The sequence below is a fragment of the Acipenser ruthenus genome, chromosome 7, assembly GCF_902713425.1.
Source record: "Acipenser ruthenus chromosome 7, fAciRut3.2 maternal haplotype, whole genome shotgun sequence".
In the NCBI taxonomy this organism is placed as follows: domain Eukaryota; kingdom Metazoa; phylum Chordata; class Actinopteri; order Acipenseriformes; family Acipenseridae; genus Acipenser; species Acipenser ruthenus.
In genome coordinates this window covers 52,045,421-52,064,391 of record NC_081195.1, presented here as the reverse complement: position 1 = coordinate 52,064,391, position 18,971 = coordinate 52,045,421, and the positions used below count along the sequence as shown (strand labels likewise).

The window sequence follows — 18,971 nt, the reverse complement described above, 5'->3', positions numbered from 1 at the left end:
TGATCTCCGTGAACGCACCCGCTGTCACATTGAAGCGCTTGAAAACACAGCACAACATTCCCTAATAATGCAGTACTCCTGACGAACTTCACCCATTGCCCGCATCGTACCGGCTCTTAAGGTAACTTGTGTTGGAGCAGCAGGACAAGCTCGCCATCCCGCCCGCTGCTTTCCTGCATTATGGTATCCCTCCCCTGCGGCGGCTGGCTGCTCTTGATCTCCGTGAACGCACCCGCTGTCACATTGAAGCGCTTGAAAACACAGCACAACATTCCCTAATAACACTTGCAATGCATTATGACTTCAAAGGTATGACTTTAAGTCTATGACATTATTATTTATTGATTTTATTTTGTTTTATTTCTTTGATCACCAACTGCCACCACAACACACTCGTTTTTTTATGCAGTACTCTATGAGGGGCCGTTTCGGACAAAAGTCTGTCAAAAACGGCGAGTGAAGGGTCACGTTTCCGCGCGCAGGGAATCAGGTTGCACGATAGGGTGCCGTTCCGGACAAAAGTCTGTCAAAAACGGCGAGTGATGGGTCACTTTTCTGCGCGCAGGGAATCAGGTTTCCGCGCGCAGGGAATCAGGTTTCCGCGCGCAGGGAATCAGGTTTCCGCGCGCAGGGAATCAGGTTTCCGCGCGCAGGGAATCAGGTTTCCGCGCGCAGGGAATCAGGTTTCCGCGCGCAGGGAATCACGTTTCCGCGCGCAGGGAATCATGTTTTCCGCGCGCAGGGAATCAGGTTTCCGCGCGCAGGGAATCAGGTTTCCGCGCGCAGGGAATCAGGTTTCCGCGCGCAGGGAATCAGGTTTCCGCGCGCAGGGAATCAGGTTTCCGCGCGCAGGGAATCAGGTTTTCCGCGCGCAGGGAATCAGGTTTTCCGCGCGCAGGGAATCAGGTTTCCGCGCGCAGGGAATCAGGTTTCCGCGCGCAGGGAATCAGGTTTTCTGCACGCAGGGAATCACGTTTCTTTGAGGGAGGAGTCGCCTTTATGAATTGACACAAGGAAATCAGTAAATCGTCATAAACAGAAGAAAAATGGCTACTTGTATACATTTTTTCATTATAGTATTGTGCGCTATCTGTTCCGTTACTGACAATATCGAGGATCTAAATTTATATTTTTTGGAGCTGGATGACTGTTTAGAACAAGTTCAACAGGCATTAGATACTAATGATTTTAATACATTTGACCATCTACATCGTTTACTCGAAGAACATGTAAGGATTTTGTCAACTTTAGCATCCGTCCTGGACAGTTGTGAAGTAAGAACAATACCTTAAACTGGTTGTCTCAAAAATCTACTCTTTATTTGATGAATAGAGAAATGTAATGCATTTCTTAAAAAAAAAATACATTAAGTAATAATACCAAAAAAATAACATGTACACAGACCAATTCATACATTGACAGACATTAAAAGGAATACACTAGTAAATACTATTGCAGGATTTCATTATAGGACAAGTTACAGAAAAAAAAAACTGTTTTACATGGTATTTAACTGAATTGGACTGTTTTACATGGTATTTTATCTGAACACCTGACCGATATTTGTCCTTAATTAATAATCAGTTTGGACTGAGCACTTTCTGCACGTCATCACTTTATTTGCCTGCTCTTTAATCAATAAAATAATATTTTTTCACATGGTTTTGATCAGTGATTTTTCATCACCATTCTTCAAAATGCATTTGGAGATCTACACACCTGGTTGTGTTTGTTTGGACATCATTTTTAAGGCGCAGTAAGGACTTCATTTAAGACTTAAAAATAAATACAAACATTGGACACAAGGAAACATGTTTTTCTTTCTGGCTTTCTTTCCTTGCATTTATTTCAAACAAATAACTAATTTTAATCTTGATTTTTCAACAGGGAGTGGATCAAGTATGTTTGCTGATAAATAGATTATTTGACGCTGTGAGGACAGTGTATGGTGAAGTTGACCAAAGATTGGCTCCTCGATCCCAATTTGAATTTCTTTTCAACAGTCCCCTTGAAAGCACAAGAGGTCGCCCAAGGTATGGTTAAAAGCATTAAAGTATATTGATTTAAATGCTTATTGTATTGCTATTGCTACATTTTATGCTGAGAAAATGCACTACCATATTTAATCAGAGTAATAATAATATGTGTTATTTTATTATTAAACAAATTACATTTAATGTTGCAGATACTGCATAACCAAAGATCAACTACAGCAACTACGTGCAACAGGAATGCCATGGTGTTCAATTGCAGCTTGCCTCTGCACAAGTGAGCGGACACTGTTTCGCAGAAGGCAGCAATATGGAATGACAGGAGAAAATTATGCCAACATCTCAAATAGTGAACTGGATAATATTATAAGGGAAATCCTGAGAGAAACGCCAAATGCAGGAGGCAACTATGTTCAAGGTAAAATAAATTTTTCGCTGTAGAATTTTTGGTATTTGTTCATCAAAGGTGTGTAATAAAGCATAGGTCTCAATCAGTGCATATCCTCTTACCCAGTGCAACTTAGAGGTTTCACAAAAAATACACATTTCAATAGTTATTTGTTATATATATTGCATGTTATTTTAGGCAATACAGGTGAAAGTGTACTTGCATGTAGTTATGATTAGGTTTATTTAATTCGAACTAAACAACATTATGAACTATTGCTCTTATTCTAAGGTGGTGTCCTAGCCAGAGGATTAAGAGTTCAGAGAAGGAGAATTAGAGATCGATTAAATGCCCTGGACCCAGTTGGCAGAGCCCTTAGAAGACGGCATACAATTAGAAGGAGAATATATAATGTCAGAGGACCTAATCATTTATGGTAGGAACTTAAACATTTATATAATGATTAAGGAAAGTTTAAGGTAAAAATAAAGTTTAAGGTAAATTATAAATCCAGCAGTCCTGTACTGCTAGGGATTAAGGATTTTAAATTATATATATATATATATATATAAAAATAACACTATTTGGTTGTGGATTCACAAGGTCCATTGTGTACATTATGTGTAAATTGTTTTATTGGAAACCATGGAAACCTAATACTTAAAACTTCTATTTTTTCTTTTGTCATTTCAGGCACATTGATTCAAATCACAAGCTTATTTCATGGAGATTTGTGTACCATGGATGCATTGATGGTTACAGTAGAATGATTATATACCTGACATGCTGCACAAACAATTGTGCAGCTACTGTTTTGCATTTCTTTGAAGAGGGTGTATCAAGGTATGGGTTACCACTGAGAGTTAGAGGGGATCGAGGTGGTGAAAACATTGATGTTGCTAGATACATGATTATGAGCCGTGGCAGAAACAGAGGAAGTTTTATTGCAGGCAGAAGTGTTCACAACCAGAGAATAGAGCGTCTTTGGGGTGAAGTGAACAGAGTGGTTTCTGAGTTTTATAGGCAATTGTTTATGTACATGGAAAACATTGGAATCTTAGATTCTACAAATGAAGTTGATTTATGTGCATTACACTTTGTTTACATTCCAAGAATAGGAAATTCTGTGCAAGAATTCACTCGCCAGTGGAATTACCATCGACTTAGCACTGTTCAGTCAATGTCTCCCTTAGCATTATGGCATTCTGGAATACTTTCAGATCTTACTACAGTAAATTCACAAGATCTTCTGAGTGGCATAGATAATTATGGAATTGACCATGCAGGCCCAATTACAGCAAATGAGGCAGACACATACATTCATGTTCCACATAATACAGTACAAATGAGCGCTGAAAACCACAGGGAGCTTCTATCTCTTTGTGATCCATTATCAGATGATGACAATAGTGGTATTAATCATTATTTATTTGTTTTGGATTATGTGATAAACAATGTTAGATAGTGTTGTATACAAATAATTACGTTCCAACTCAATTAATTGCAAAAATGGTGTTGTTGTATCACTCCCGATGCTACATATGTGGGTGGATACTCATCCCCCTGTCCCTTTTAAGTTGGGTTAGTAGCCTGTCCAGGTCAAAAGCTTCAATCCCCATAGTTCCTAGCAAACCTCCTTTGTTTGTCCTCTTTCTTTCTTCTTCCTTTTTCCAATAATTCCTTTCTGTTATCTTCAACTCCATCTCTGCCACATCTCTCTCCTCTACCTCTGATCACTTACAACCATCTGCTAATGCTGTGCATGCAAACCTTTCCTCTAGTCTTATTCTTGATTTTTCGCCAGCCTTCAACACCGTGGATCATTCTGTCCTCTCTACCACTCTGTCTAATCTTGGTATTTCTGGTACACCTTTATCTTGGATTCAATCTTACCTCTGTTAACGTACTACTGTGGTTTCTCTTTTCTCTTCTTGCCCCCCCCCCCCCCTCCTTCAATGGAACAGGCTCCCCCTTAATATTAAGCAGTCTCCCAACCCAATGACATTCCGTTCCTCCCTCAAACCCACCTATTTTCTGTGGCCTACCCTAATTCTCCTCCGAATCCTTCCATACCATCTTTCCAATTAGATTTGTTGTTGTCTTTTTGTTTGTCTATTGTCCTCTCCTGCCCTTCCCAGCATTCATTTATTTACATATTTGTCAGTTTCCTTTGTTTAATACAATTTTCATTTATCCTATACTGTACTGTTACACTTTGTAAAGCACTTTGATAAAAGCGCTATATAAATATCAATAAATAAATAAATACATACATAATTGGCCCACTTAAGTAATTTAGAGCACACCCCTGCTTGTCAGTTTTTTTTTCAAAACCATTATTAAACATTCAATTTTGTGTTATGACTAATAATAAAAAGTAGTGCTGAGCCAAATATATTTAATACAAATAATATTTAATATAAATAAATTTGCATTTGCCATGGAAATAATAAATGATCAAATCAGTTGCCCATTTAGTGTTTGTTGTTTGAAACTGATGAATTGGTTAAAGCAGTGTTTCACAATTCTTTTCTATACCTGTAACTTCAAATTAACTTTAAGAGCTCCAAAGAAAAGAAAAAGCTCAGATTAGGTAAAGTATTAGTTAAATGAAGGGTGCAATTAAATCATTGAGTTGGGGGAAAAAAAACAGAACACACAGATCTCCCCAGGACCAGGAAAAACAAGAAATCCCAAGTATACTGTATTTTTTTTCTCATTTTTTTTTGATTTTTCCTTTCTTTGGTTTTATCTGGAGCGTCCCTACCATCCAGCACACCAGAAGATCAATAGTTGACTATGCAAAGCCAAAGCCCTGACAATTTAGAACAGCATATCTCATGGCTTCAGTGAATTCTTCATAAACTACATGTATAGTTGGTAAAAACAGCGTGCAGTTGCATGTATTTGCCTTTGGAAATCTTGATTTCTCTCCATTGTCCTCAGCATCATGTAAAAAATCTACAGTGGGTTCTGGTCTGAATCCCAGTGGTGGTACGGTCTTGCAGCCAGTAATAAAGAATAGTAGTGACTTCAATGTGACATCTGATGGCTCATCTGAAATTAATAAAATAAATAAATAAATAAAGCAAGCTTGTTACTTACTGTGTTTGTGTGGCCAACATCAACATAATCAAAATACTTCCAAAGACAGTGTGCCCAGCTGAGTGAAAGATGAATCCCCTAAACAAGTTAGAAAAGTAACCTAACTACAAAGAAGTATGTATTTTTTTCTAGTGAACAACAGTAGTACAGTCACCTTGTAGTTCTTGTATAAAGTCTTTCCAGTGAGACAATACAAGATTTTCTGTTCCCCTTTTATTGGAGCCCAATGGGTGTAGAACAGGGCGGAAGATATTATCAAATGTCTTGGCTGTGAGGGTGTCTTCTGTGTAGCACATGACATGCTTGAATGCATTGGGATACTTGGTCATAGCATCCAGTACACCTAGAGTTTTCAGCCCTTCCTTTAATCTGAAAAAGAATGGACATTTTAAGAATTAAAAACATAGGGCCTGATTCAGCTTACCATGTGCTATCTGCTTTCCATGCTCTATCTGCTTTTTAACACATGGACTATATACCGGGGACAAATGCCATTGAAATGTATGCAAATGACACTACGAGGGAGGTATTTAATATTCAGAAGGGTGCTTCCTTCCACAGTTGCCTTACTGTGTGTTAAAAATAACAATTACTAAAACAATCATTTCGTACAAAATCACAAGATAAAAAGAGCAGACCACTGGAGTGAAGTCTGTGTGAAATATGGATATCGTACAGTGCCAGAGAACAAAGAGCCCAACCATAAACCGAGCCTGAACAAGCACATTGTTTTTAATGACCCCACTACAGCCCTCTTAAAAATGAAAAATAAACATCAAAATGAATTAAACATTAATTAAAAACCAATTACCTTTCATTTATAATGCAAAGCAAAGTTAACCAACAAACATAAAATCTACATTGCAGCTTTGCATTGTTTAATAAGAATTAAAAGCAGGGCCAAACGCAGGGCATGGCCGAGCAGAGCGGGGCAGAGCAGGGCAGAACGGCAGAACAGAGCCACGTAGGGGGCCAAGTGCACATGGCCGGGGATGGCCGAGCAGGACAGGGCAGGGCCGAGCAGAATGAGTGTACCTCTCAAATGCTGCCCGTGTTCTTCCAAAAATGTACCAATGTGCAGTTTCTTCAGCAATCTTGCGATAATCATCAGCATTACGGATAACTTTGTGTGTTCCAGCCAGCTGCATCAGAGTTTGGATTGGTTCAAATAAGTCTGCTGTGTTTGAATGTTCTTCCTGGTAAGTTAGAAGCTGTAAAAAATAAAAATGCAATTTGTCTTTATAAATCTTTCATATTACATTTTGCAAAGAAAAGACTACTTATATTCATTTCCAGGCAATCGGTTATGGAGTGAGATTACTGTCAAATATTTTGTACTATTTACAAGAATAAAAAAAAATATGACTATGAATCAAAAAAGCTACGAGTTGGATGGAGTGTGATATCACTGTCAAAAATACATCACAGAAGCCACAGATTGTTAATGGTGGGAACAATTGATTAGGACTTCTGAGCGTATAATCTTCATCCAAAATGTAGTTTTTTGTTTTTTTTTACTCGCACTCCTGTTTTTTTTTTTTTGTGGTCGTATTTACGATTCATAGTCGTATTTTTTATTCATAATGGTAAATACAAGTACATACTATTTTACAGTAATCTCACTCCATACCTGTGCAATATAACGTGAATAATTGTTCTAATCAATAGATACATTGATGAATAAGATTAGAAAAAGCTGTAAATATGATGGTAGATTACTTTTGCAAACACAATTGGCAAATATTTACCTTCTCCAGATAGTTCCTTATGTCCATATCAGGGATATCTTGCACTGCCACAAATGTGGACTCGGGTGTACTTGAAAGCGCCTCAAAAAGTACTGGTGATAAGAACTGTGGGCCAGGTCCACCATGAACCAGTGATGTTGCAATAGTCATACCCGCATAAAAATAGTCATCCGAGACCATCACTGAAATAAAGAATGTTAGACTTAGACAGACTGAAAACTTAATGATAAAGAATTAAAAAAGCATGGATTCATTACATCCACTAATGTAGTTTAGGAACTTGGCATGGTCTGGTCCCACAAAGAGGCTTCCTTGGTGCAAGGACTCCATTAGCATGGTTAAAAATTCTCTCCTTGGTCCTCCGAGGTCGACGGCTCCTTCGCTCACTCCTATATCGTCCATAAATTTCACCGAAAGCCTTTTGCAAGGTAAGAAAGTTTTTTTTTTAAAGCCTCGTTTCACTCCGTCCCATAGGTGATTCCGGCTGATATTAAACAGGGAGACATTTTCTGTATCAATCTGGGAGGCCAGCTCACAGAGAATATCCCCAATGTCTCTGGTGAAATAATAAGAAATATTAAAAGAAAATAATTATTTATTTTTAGCAGATATTATTGTATCAAATATCTTGTCAGAAACACTTGACTGTGATACTATAAATGTAAAAATCAAAGAAATACCTGACAAATAAAACTACATTAACTCATAAGAATATATACCTATACATCAAACTAAATGCCTATAAAAGGAAAGATAATAAAAAGTTGTCTTTAATTTTAAATGGTTTACAGATAAAAGCTACAATGGTCCCCCTTTTAACAGTTAAAATTTGAATGTATTACAAGTAGAGCCCTGCGTTTTATTCCAACCTGCACCGCAAGATGCCGATACAGTGTCCTCATGAAACTACCACTTAAGCAATTATTAACACTCACCCCATTGCGTTACTTTAATCAACTGAAACACGGTTTAAAAAAACAAGTAGCGAAAAACACAGGGCCCTGATTATAAGGAAGGAAGTATGAAACACAAATGCAACTTTACCGTTCATGGTGGGATGTTTCAATACCAGTGGAACGGGGTATTGGATCTTCAAAGCTTTCGCTGAGCTCTTCATCAACAAATAAAGCAGCATACTGCCATTCACTAGAAAATAGATTTGATAGGAGTCCAGGTATTGTGACACCGATTTCACAGCATGACCTGCAAATCTGTTGCTATTCAAGAAAAACTATGACCTGTTGTGATATACTAATAGCTAAAGTCTTAATATTTGTAAAAATAAAAAACTAGCACTTTTTTTTTATCGTACAACTGGGACATAATACACAATCTGGATCAAATAAAGTGTAAGCACATTACTATAGTTGTGATTTCTTACCTCGGACAATCAAGAACCCTGGAAACTGTGGTATTTTCTTCTTCTGTTATGATAAGAGGCCCATCTGAACCTGCTGTCGAATATGGAGCATCTATGAGTTCTGAAGGAGCATCCTCAATGACCTGAAGAACTGTTACATTCAGGCTGTTCATTGGTGGACTGGAATCAGTCAAATCTATTTCAATATCATCATCATCATTATTTGACAGAGTACCTCTGTTCTTCTGCAAAAAAAAAAAATCTCCTGTAGTGAATTAAGTTTAGAAAACTAAAGTGCCTGAATTAGTTGCTTTTAAAAATAAATACAGTAAGACTGTGAATGAATGACTACAATCTTTAACAATTGCTATTTCTATATACTGTACATTCGAACAAATAGAAACAGTCATTGACTGTTACCTTTGCATTTGCAGGAACGACCAGCAGTTGTAAAGATGGACGAAGGTACACAGTTTTGTCCTTGAAAATGTTATTTAGTAACAGTCCATTCATCTTTTGGTCTCGCTCCAGACTTGGCTTTATTAATTTGTTGTTGAGTGTCACCATTATTTCAAATCTACAAGAATAGAGAATGCAAGCTAAAATATATCATGGTCTTAGGAAACCGAATACATCATAAGCTAAAGCACACTTCTTCAAAATGCAACATTATAATATATATTTAAATCTTAACTACCAATTATCATTATATTAACACAAATGATAAAGTGCTTATGTTTACAAAGACTGCCTTCCTTTACTCACTGAATGTTTTCTGTCAGGATTCTTTCAAAGACTGTGTGCAAGTGGTTTTGCACCTCATGTGGCTCCCACTCCTTCATAAATCTCACACCTAAAACCAGATGCCCTTGCTCTGCCAGGTATAAGCGTATTTTGCCTTTCGGGATGTCTGTGTCATTGGGACCCGTTAGTAGACAAACATCTTTGTGGAAAGGGCCACAAACATTTCTGGGTCTCTTTCTGTGCAAAATATATATATTTAAAAATGTTATGACCACTGCATTCATTATATTACTCAGGACTAACTAGCCTTAAAATAGGATTATCTACTCAAAATAGTATATTGTTTAGTATAATTCATGATATACCTATAAGGAAAGAGCAGCAGTGTGGAGTAGTGGTTAGGGCTCTGGGCTCTGGACTCTTGACCGGAGGGTCGTGGGTTCAATCCCCGGTGGGGACACTGCTGCTGTACCCTTGAGCAAGGTACTTTACCTAGATTGCTCTAGTAAAAACCCAACTGTATAAATGGGTAATTGTATATAAAAATGATGTGATATCTTGTAACAATTGTAAGTCGCCCTGGATAAGGACGTCAGCTAAGAAATTAATTAAAATATATACAGTAAAAGCAAAACATCAACCCAGTAGATTTAACATATATCACTTAATGGCAACTCGTTTATTTCTCATCTGTTCCTAAAGCAAACGGACATGCAGTTGTACAAACTACAATGATATGACAATGCCCATAAATTACTTCCATGAGCAGATTTTTTATTTTTTTGCATTGCAGGAAATGAAGATCTGGTTACATTTGCCTCATATTCACTTAATATTAATATAGCCTATATTAACCCCCCCCCCCCCCCCCCCCCAAATAGGCCCATAAACCATACATTTAGTTCCACATTTCAATATGTATACATATACATTATAATAGTCATATTTACTGTATTATACAACCAAAAGATAAATATTGTATAATTCACTGCAGTAGTACTGGGTAATTGTATGTAAAAATAATACAATAATTATAAGTCGCCCTGGACAAAATATTTGCTTTCATGGAGGCCTTTTTTTTTGGGGGGGGGGGTTGCAGTTAGCAGTTGAATTAAATTGAACAGTAGGCCTCATTATTAGAAATTAACTTACTAAAAGCTTTACAATTGTTGGTGCCATTGTAATCCTACCTTCCGTTTGTAATATGTAAATACAGCTACTAAAATACAAATACAGCTCGTAAATAATAAATACAAATAAAAGAAAGAATAATAGGCCTACATTTGTTATTATTAGTAGTACTAGAAGATGCCCTTACCCAGGGCGACTACAAAGCAAAGATAATGGGTATTAATTACTTTATTACTACTGTGTCCAAAACATTGCATTTGTACATTATTCTGTGTAATACGGGATGTTAAATCGGTTCTTTTACATCGTTTATTTATTTATTTATTTTATTTTATTTATCTTTTTGCATATACTAATGAGTAGACTTTCACTAGAGTAGAAGTATTAATCATGAGTTGGAGGTATGTATTTCTGAATCAAATTAAAATAGTCCTTAGCAGCATAACCTAAGAAATGAATTGCATATATGTTTTTAGAAATAATAATAATTACCTGGCCCTTCTATTTAAAATCCCTGGAACTGCTCCGGCTGTGATAAAGTTTCTTTGCATATTGAATGCAGGGGAATTATTTTGAGCGGGACGATCAGCGACCACATTCCGCCCTTGAAACAATTGACGAACTTCTTCATCAATAGTTGATGTCTCCTGTCTTGTAGTAGGCATACGATTGTTTTTACCATTCAGGGCACTTTCCAGGCGTTGAAGGATTTCCGGGTTGTTAATTATTTCTTCGGCGATTCCCCGGGCTACATTACTATTCGAATGTGAAGACATGTCTAGCTCCTTAGTTTTTTTTATCGCCTCCTCTGGCAAAATACGTTTGTGTGACGACAAAAGTAACCCCTCCCCTCTAGCAGCATAGCCTGCTGATTCCCTGCGCGCAGAAACGTGATTCCCTGCGCGCAGAAACGTGATTCCCTGCGCGCAGAAACGTGATTCCCTGCGCGCAGAAACGTGATTCCCTGCGCGCAGAAACGTGATTCCCTGCGCGCAGAAACGTGATTCCCTGCGCGCAGAAACCTGATTCCCTGCGCGCAGAAACCTGATTCCCTGCGCGCAGAAACGTGACCCATCACTCGCCGTTTTTGACAGACTTTTGTCCGAAACGGCCCCTCATAGTACTCCTGACGAACTTCACCAATTGACCGCATCGTACCGGCTCTTAAGGTAGCTTGTGTTGGAGCAGCAGGACAAGCTCGCCATCCCGCCCGCTGCTTTCCTGCATTAATGCTCACCAAAACACAACGCACCCAGGGGAGAGATACCATGGTAAATAGGTAACCTATTTACCATGGTATCCCTCCCCTGCGGCGGCTGCTCTTGATCTCCGGCTGCTCTTGATCTCCGTGAACGCACCCGCTGTCACATTGAAGCGCTTGAAAACACAGCACAACATTCCCTAATAACACTTGCAATGCATTATGACTTCAAAGGTATGACTTTAAGTCTATGACATTATTATTTATTGATTTTATTTTGTTTTATTTCTTTGATCACCAACTGCCACGACAACACACTCGTTTTTTTATGCAGTACTCCTGACGAACTTCACCAATTGACCGCATCGTACCGGCTCTTAAGGTAGCTTGTGTTGGAGCAGCAGGACAAGCTCGCCATCCCGCCCGCTGCTTTCCTGCATTATTGCTCACCAAAATCGTTCGCCGAAACAAAAATAGGTAAATATGTAACCTATTTACCATGGTATCTCACCCCTGGGTGCCTTGTGTTTTGCGCCCGCTGCTCTTGATCTCCGTGAACGCACCCGCTGTCTCCAAACCTTGCAGAGCAGCACATTGAAGTGCTTGAAAACACAGCACAACATTCTCTAATAACACTTGCAATGCATAATGACTTCAAAGGTATGGCTTTAAGTCTATGACATTATTATTTATTAATTTTATTTTGTTTTATTTCTTTGATCACCAACTGCCACGACAACACACTCGTTTTTTTATGCAGTACTCCTGACGAACTTCACCCATTGCCCGCATCGTACCGGCTCTTAAGCTAGCTTGTGTTGGAGCAGCAGGACAAGCTCGCCATCCCGCCCGCTGCTTTCCTGCATTATTGCTCACCAAAACCGTTCGCCGAAACAAAAATAGGTAAATATGTAATCTATTTACCATGGTATCTCTCCCCTGGGTGCCTTGTGTCTTGCGCCGGCTGCTGATCTCTGTGAACACACCCCCTGTCTCCAAACCTTGCAGAGCAGCACATTGAAGCGCTTGAAAACACAGCACAACATTCTCTAATAACACTTGCAATGCATAATGACTTCAAAGGTATGGCTTTAAGTCTATGACATTATTATTTATTGATTTTATTTTGTTTTATTTCTTTGATCACCAACTGCCACGACAACACACTCGTTTTTTTATGCAGTACTCCTGACGAACTTCACCCGGCTCTTAAGCTAGCTTGTGTTGGAGCAGCAGGACAAGCTCGCCATCCCGCCCGCTGCTTTCCTGCATTATTGCTCACCAAAACCGTTCGCCGAAACAAAAATAGGTAAATAGGTAACCTATTTACCATAGTATCTCTCCCCTGGGTGCCTTGTGTTTTGCGCCGGCTGCTCTTCATCTCCGTGAACGCACCCGCTGTCTCCAAACCTTGCAGAGCAGCACATTGAAGCGCTTGAAAACACAGCACAACATTCTCTAATAACACTTGCAATGCATAATGACTTCAAAGGTATGGCTTTAAGTCTATGACATTATTATTTATTGATTTTATTTTGTTTTATTTCTTTGATCACCAACTGCCACGACAACACACTCGTTTTTTTATGCAGTACTCCTGACGAACTTCACCCGGCTCTTAAGCTAGCTTGTGTTGGAGCAGCAGGACAAGCTCGCCATCCCGCCCGCTGCTTTCCTGCATTAATGCTCACCAAAACACAACGCACCCAGGGGAGAGATACCATGGTAAATAGGTAACCTATTTACCATGGTATCCCTCCCCTGCGGCGGCTGCTCTTGATCTCCGGCTGCTCTTGATCTCCGTGAACGCACCCGCTGTCACATTGAAGCGCTTGAAAACACAGCACAACATTCCCTAATAACACTTGCAATGCATTATGACTTCAAAGGTATGACTTTAAGTCTATGACATTATTATTTATTGATTTTATTTTGTTTTATTTCTTTGATCACCAACTGCCACGACAACACACTCGTTTTTTTATGCAGTACTCCTGACGAACTTCACCAATTGACCGCATCGTACCGGCTCTTAAGGTAGCTTGTGTTGGAGCAGCAGGACAAGCTCGCCATCCCGCCCGCTGCTTTCCTGCATTATTGCTCACCAAAACCGTTCGCCGAAACAAAAATAGGTAAATATGTAACCTATTTACCATGGTATCTCTCCCCTGGGTGCCTTGTGTTTTGCGCCGGCTGCTGATCTCCGTGAACGCACCCGCTGTCTCCAAACCTTGCAGAGCAGCACATTGAAGCGTTTGAAAACACAGCACAACATTCCCTAATAACACTTGCAATGCATAATGACTTCAAAGGTATGGCTTTAAGTCTATGACATTATTATTTATTGATTTTATTTTGTTTTATTTCTTTGATCACCAACTGCCACGACAACACACTCGTTTTTTTATGCAGTACTCCTGACGAACTTCACCCATTGCCCGCATCGTACCGGCTCTTAAGCTAGCTTGTGTTGGAGCAGCAGGACAAGCTCGCCATCCCGCCCGCTGCTTTCCTGCATTAATGCTCACCAAAACACAACGCACCCAGGGGAGAGATACCATGGTAAATAGGTAACCTATTTACCATGGTATCCCTCCCCTGCGGCGGCTGCTCTTGATCTCCGGCTGCTCTTGATCTCCGTGAACGCACCCGCTGTCACATTGAAGCGCTTGAAAACACAGCACAACATTCCCTAATAACACTTGCAATGCATTATGACTTCAAAGGTATGACTTTAAGTCTATGACATTATTATTTATTGATTTTATTTTGTTTTATTTCTTTGATCACCAACTGCCACGACAACACACTCGTTTTTTTATGCAGTACTCCTGACGAACTTCACCAATTGACCGCATCGTACCGGCTCTTAAGGTAGCTTGTGTTGGAGCAGCAGGACAAGCTCGCCATCCCGCCCGCTGCTTTCCTGCATTATTGCTCACCAAAACCGTTCGCCGAAACAAAAATAGGTAAATATGTAACCTATTTACCATGGTATCTCTCCCCTGGGTGCCTTGTGTTTTGCGCCGGCTGCTGATCTCCGTGAACGCACCCGCTGTCTCCAAACCTTGCAGAGCAGCACATTGAAGCGTTTGAAAACACAGCACAACATTCCCTAATAACACTTGCAATGCATTATGACTTCAAAGGTATGACTTTAAGTCTATGACATTATTATTTATTGATTTTATTTTGTTTTATTTCTTTGATCACCAACTGCCACGACAACACACTCGTTTTTTTATGCAGTACTCCTGACGAACTTCACCCATTGCCCGCATCGTACCGGCTCTTAAGCTAGCTTGTGTTGGAGCAGCAGGACAAGCTCGCCATCCCGCCCGCTGCTTTCCTGCATTACTGCTCACCAAAACACAACGCACCCAGGGGAGAGATACCATTTACCATGGTATCTCTCCCCTGGGTGCCTTGTGTTTTGCGCCGGCTGCTCTTGATCTCCGTGAACGCACCCGCTGTCTCCAAACCTTGCAGAGCAGCACATTGAAGCGCTTGAAAACACAGCACAACATTCCCTAATAACACTTGCAATGCATTATGACTTCAAAGGTATGACTTTAAGTCTATGACATTATTATTTATTGATTTTATTTTGTTTTATTTCTTTGATCACCAACTGCCACGACAACACACTCGTTTTTTTATGCAGTACTCCTGACGAACTTCACCCATTGCCCGCATCGTACCGGCTCTTAAGGTAACTTGTGTTGGAGCAGCAGGACAAGCTCGCCATCCCGCCCGCTGCTTTCCTGCATTAATGCTCACCAAAACACAACGCACCCAGGGGAGAGATACCATGGTAAATAGGTAACCTATTTACCATGGTATCCCTCCCCTGCGGCGGCTGGCTGCTCTTGATCTCCGTGAACGCACCCGCTGTCACATTGAAGCGCTTGAAAACACAGCACAACATTCCCTAATAACACTTGCAATGCATTATGACTTCAAAGGTATGACTTTAAGTCTATGACATTATTATTTATTGATTTTATTTTGTTTTATTTCTTTGATCACCAACTGCCACGACAACACACACGTTTTTTTATGCAGTACTCCTGACGAACTTCACCCATTGCCTGCATCGTACCGGCTCTTAAGCTAGCTTGTGTTGGAGCAGCAGGACAAGCTCGCCATCCCGCCCGCTGCTTTCCTGCATTAATGCTCACCAAAAAACAACGCACCCAGGGGAGAGATACCATGGTAAATAGGTAACCTATTTACCATGGTATCCCTCCCCTGCGGCGGCTGCTCTTGATCTCCGGCTGCTCTTGATCTCCGTGAACGCACCCGCTGTCACATTGAAGCGCTTGAAAACACAGCACAACATTCCCTAATAACACTTGCAATGCATTATGACTTCAAAGGTATGGCTTTAAGTCTATGACATTATTATTTATTGATTTTATTTTGTTTTATTTCTTTGATCACCAACTGCCACGACAACACACTCGTTTTTTTATGCAGTACTCCTGACGAACTTCACCAATTGACCGCATCGTACCGGCTCTTAAGGTAGCTTGTGTTGGAGCAGCAGGACAAGCTCGCCATCCCGCCCGCTGCTTTCCTGCATTATTGCTCACCAAAACCGTTCGCCGAAACAAAAATAGGTAAATATGTAACCTATTTACCATGGTATCTCTCCCCTGGGTGCCTTGTGTTTTGCGCCGGCTGCTCTTGATCTCCGTGAACGCACCCGCTGTCTCCAAACCTTGCAGAGCAGCACATTGAAGCGCTTGAAAACACAGCACAACATTCCCTAATAACACTTGCAATGCATTATGACTTCAAAGGTATGACTTTAAGTCTATGACATTATTATTTATTGATTTTATTTTGTTTTATTTCTTTGATCACCAACTGCCACCACAACACACTCGTTTTTTTATGCAGTACTCCTGACGAACTTCACCCATTGCCCGCATCGTACCGGCTCTTAAGGTAACTTGTGTTGGAGCAGCAGGACAAGCTCGCCATCCCGCCCGCTGCTTTCCTGCATTAATGCTCACCAAAACACAACGCACCCAGGGGAGAGATACCATGGTAAATAGGTAACCTATTTACCATGGTATCCCTCCCCTGCGGCGGCTGCTCTTGATCTCCGGCTGCTCTTGATCTCCGTGAACGCACCCGCTGTCACATTGAAGCGCTTGAAAACACAGCACAACATTCCCTAATAACACTTGCAATGCATTATGACTTCAAAGGTATGGCTTTAAGTCTATGACATTATTATTTATTGATTTTATTTTGTTTTATTTCTTTGATCACCAACTGCCACGACAACACACTCGTTTTTTTATGCAGTACTCCTGACGAACTTCACCAATTGACCGCATCGTACCGGCTCTTAAGGTAGCTTGTGTTGGAGCAGCAGGACAAGCTCGCCATCCCGCCCGCTGCTTTCCTGCATTATTGCTCACCAAAACCGTTCGCCGAAACAAAAATAGGTAAATATGTAACCTATTTACCATGGTATCTCTCCCCTGGGTGCCTTGTGTTTTGCGCCGGCTGCTCTTGATCTCCGTGAACGCACCCGCTGTCTCCAAACCTTGCAGAGCAGCACATTGAAGCGCTTGAAAACACAGCACAACATTCCCTAATAACACTTGCAATGCATTATGACTTCAAAGGTATGACTTTAAGTCTATGACATTATTATTTATTGATTTTATTTTGTTTTATTTCTTTGATCACCAACTGCCACCACAACACACTCGTTTTTTTATGCAGTACTCCTGACGAACTTCACCCATTGCCCGCATCGTACCGGCTCTTAAGGTAACTTGTGTTGGAGCAGCAGGACAAGCTCGCCATCCCGCCCGCTGCTTTCCTGCATTAATGCTCACCAAAACACAACGCACCCAGGGGAGAGATACCATGGTAAATAGGTAACCTATTTACCATGGTATCCCTCCCCTGCGGCGGCTGCTCTTGATCTCCGGCTGCTCTTGATCTCCGTGAACGCACCCGCTGTCACATTGAAGCGCTTGAAAACACAGCACAACATTCCCTAATAACACTTGCAATGCATTATGACTTCAAAGGTATGACTTTAAGTCTATGACATTATTATTTATTGATTTTATTTTGTTTTATTTCTTTGATCACCAACTGCCACGACAACACACTCGTTTTTTTATGCAGTACTCCTGACGAACTTCACCAATTGACCGCATCGTACCGGCTCTTAAGGTAGCTTGTGTTGGAGCAGCAGGACAAGCTCGCCATCCCGCCCGCTGCTTTCCTGCATTATTGCTCACCAAAACCGTTCGCCGAAACAAAAATAGGTAAATATGTAACCTATTTACCATGGTATCTCTCCCCTGGGTGCCTTGTGTTTTGCGCCGGCTGCTCTTGATCTCCGTGAACGCACCCGCTGTCTCCAAACCTTGCAGAGCAGCACATTGAAGCGCTTGAAAACACAGCACAACATTCCCTAATAACACTTGCAATGCATTATGACTTCAAAGGTATGACTTTAAGTCTATGACATTATTATTTATTGATTTTATTTTGTTTTATTTCTTTGATCACCAACTGCCACCACAACACACTCGTTTTTTTATGCAGTACTCCTGACGAACTTCACCCATTGCCCACATCGTACCGGCTCTTAAGGTAACTTGTGTTGGAGTAGCAGGACAAGCTCGCCATCCCGCCCGCTGCTTTCCTGCATTAATGCTCACCAAAACACAACGCACCCAGGGGAGAGATACCATGGTAAATAGGTAACCTATTTACCATGGTATCCCTCCCCTGCGGCGGCTGGCTGCTCTTGATCTCCGTGAACGCACCCGCTGTCACATTGAAGCGCTTGAAAACACAGCACAACATTCCCTAATAACACTTGCAATGCATAATGACTTCAAAGGTATGACTTTAAGTCTATGACATTATTATTTATTGATTTTATTTTGTTTTATTTCTTTGATCACCAACTGCCACGACAACACACTCATTTTTTTTATGCAGTACTCCTGACGAACTTCACCAATTGACCGCATCGTACCGGCTCTTAAGGTAGCTTGTGTTGGAGCAGCAGGACAAGCTCACCATCCCGCCCGCTGCTTTCCTGCATTATTGCTCACCAAAACCGTTCGCCGAAACAAAAATAGGTAAATATGTAACCTATTTACCATGGTATCTCTCCCCTGGGTGCCTTGTGTTTTGCGCCGGCTGCTCTTGATCTCCGTGAACGCACCCGCTGTCTCCAAACCTTGCAGAGCAGCACATTGAAGCACTTGAAAACACAGCACAACATTCCCTAATAACACTTGCAATGCATTAT

General features: G+C 40.6%; 3 protein-coding genes across 4 annotated transcripts; 1 reads left to right on the top strand and 2 right to left on the bottom strand.

The window, feature by feature from the left end:
• The first annotated feature begins 919 nt into the window (after window positions 1-919).
• LOC131737538 (uncharacterized) lies at window positions 920-4,624 on the top strand. Of its 2 annotated transcripts, XM_059027262.1 has the most exons (5): window positions 920-1,274; window positions 1,888-2,033; window positions 2,186-2,409; window positions 2,671-2,815; window positions 3,073-4,624. In XM_059027262.1, the coding sequence occupies exons 1-5, from the start codon at window positions 1,047-1,049 to the stop codon at window positions 3,842-3,844; spliced, it is 1,515 nt and encodes a 504-aa protein (XP_058883245.1). In that variant the 5' UTR covers window positions 920-1,046; the 3' UTR covers window positions 3,845-4,624. The 2 variants fall into 2 exon arrangements, with proteins under 2 accessions (XP_058883245.1, XP_058883246.1); XM_059027263.1 differs by lacking the exon at window positions 920-1,274 and having other exon boundaries at window positions 1,289-2,033.
• Window positions 4,625-4,774: 150 nt separating this feature from the next.
• LOC131737539 (G2/M phase-specific E3 ubiquitin-protein ligase-like) lies at window positions 4,775-8,409 on the bottom strand. The gene is made up of 6 exons (XM_059027264.1): window positions 8,277-8,409; window positions 7,490-7,788; window positions 7,233-7,414; window positions 6,520-6,695; window positions 5,639-5,853; window positions 4,775-5,436 (listed from the first exon to the last, which is right to left on the bottom strand). The coding sequence occupies exons 2-6, from the start codon at window positions 7,632-7,634 to the stop codon at window positions 5,177-5,179; spliced, it is 978 nt and encodes a 325-aa protein (XP_058883247.1). The 5' UTR covers window positions 7,635-7,788; window positions 8,277-8,409; the 3' UTR covers window positions 4,775-5,176.
• A 200-nt stretch (window positions 8,410-8,609) lies between these two features.
• Window positions 8,610-11,509, bottom strand: LOC131737613 (uncharacterized). Its single transcript, XM_059027870.1, has 4 exons — window positions 10,960-11,509; window positions 9,358-9,573; window positions 9,013-9,169; window positions 8,610-8,837 (listed from the first exon to the last, which is right to left on the bottom strand). The coding sequence occupies exons 1-4, from the start codon at window positions 11,241-11,243 to the stop codon at window positions 8,610-8,612; spliced, it is 885 nt and encodes a 294-aa protein (XP_058883853.1). The 5' UTR covers window positions 11,244-11,509.
• Window positions 11,510-18,971: the final 7,462 nt, after the last annotated feature.

Excerpts from the sequence above, each read along its gene's own strand:
- LOC131737538 (XM_059027262.1), top strand. The coding sequence starts at position 1,047 with ATGGCTACTTGTATACATTTTTTCATTATAGTATTGTGCGCTATCTGT. Across the intron at positions 2,410-2,670 it reads AGGAGGCAACTATGTTCAAG|GTGGTGTCCTAGCCAGAGGA; the intron begins GTAAAATAAATT and ends TCTTATTCTAAG. Across the intron at positions 2,816-3,072 it reads AGAGGACCTAATCATTTATG|GCACATTGATTCAAATCACA; the intron begins GTAGGAACTTAA and ends TTGTCATTTCAG.
- LOC131737539 (XM_059027264.1), bottom strand. The coding sequence starts at position 7,634 with ATGGACGATATAGGAGTGAGCGAAGGAGCCGTCGACCTCGGAGGACCA. Across the intron at positions 7,415-7,489 it reads CCTAAACTACATTAGTGGAT|TGATGGTCTCGGATGACTAT; the intron begins GTAATGAATCCA and ends TCTTTATTTCAG. Across the intron at positions 6,696-7,232 it reads TAAGGAACTATCTGGAGAAG|CTTCTAACTTACCAGGAAGA; the intron begins GTAAATATTTGC and ends TATTTTTTACAG.
- LOC131737613 (XM_059027870.1), bottom strand. The coding sequence starts at position 11,243 with ATGTCTTCACATTCGAATAGTAATGTAGCCCGGGGAATCGCCGAAGAA. Across the intron at positions 9,574-10,959 it reads ATTTTAAATAGAAGGGCCAG|AAAGAGACCCAGAAATGTTT; the intron begins GTAATTATTATT and ends TATTTTGCACAG. Across the intron at positions 8,838-9,012 it reads TCGTTCCTGCAAATGCAAAG|AAGAACAGAGGTACTCTGTC; the intron begins GTAACAGTCAAT and ends TTTTTTTTGCAG.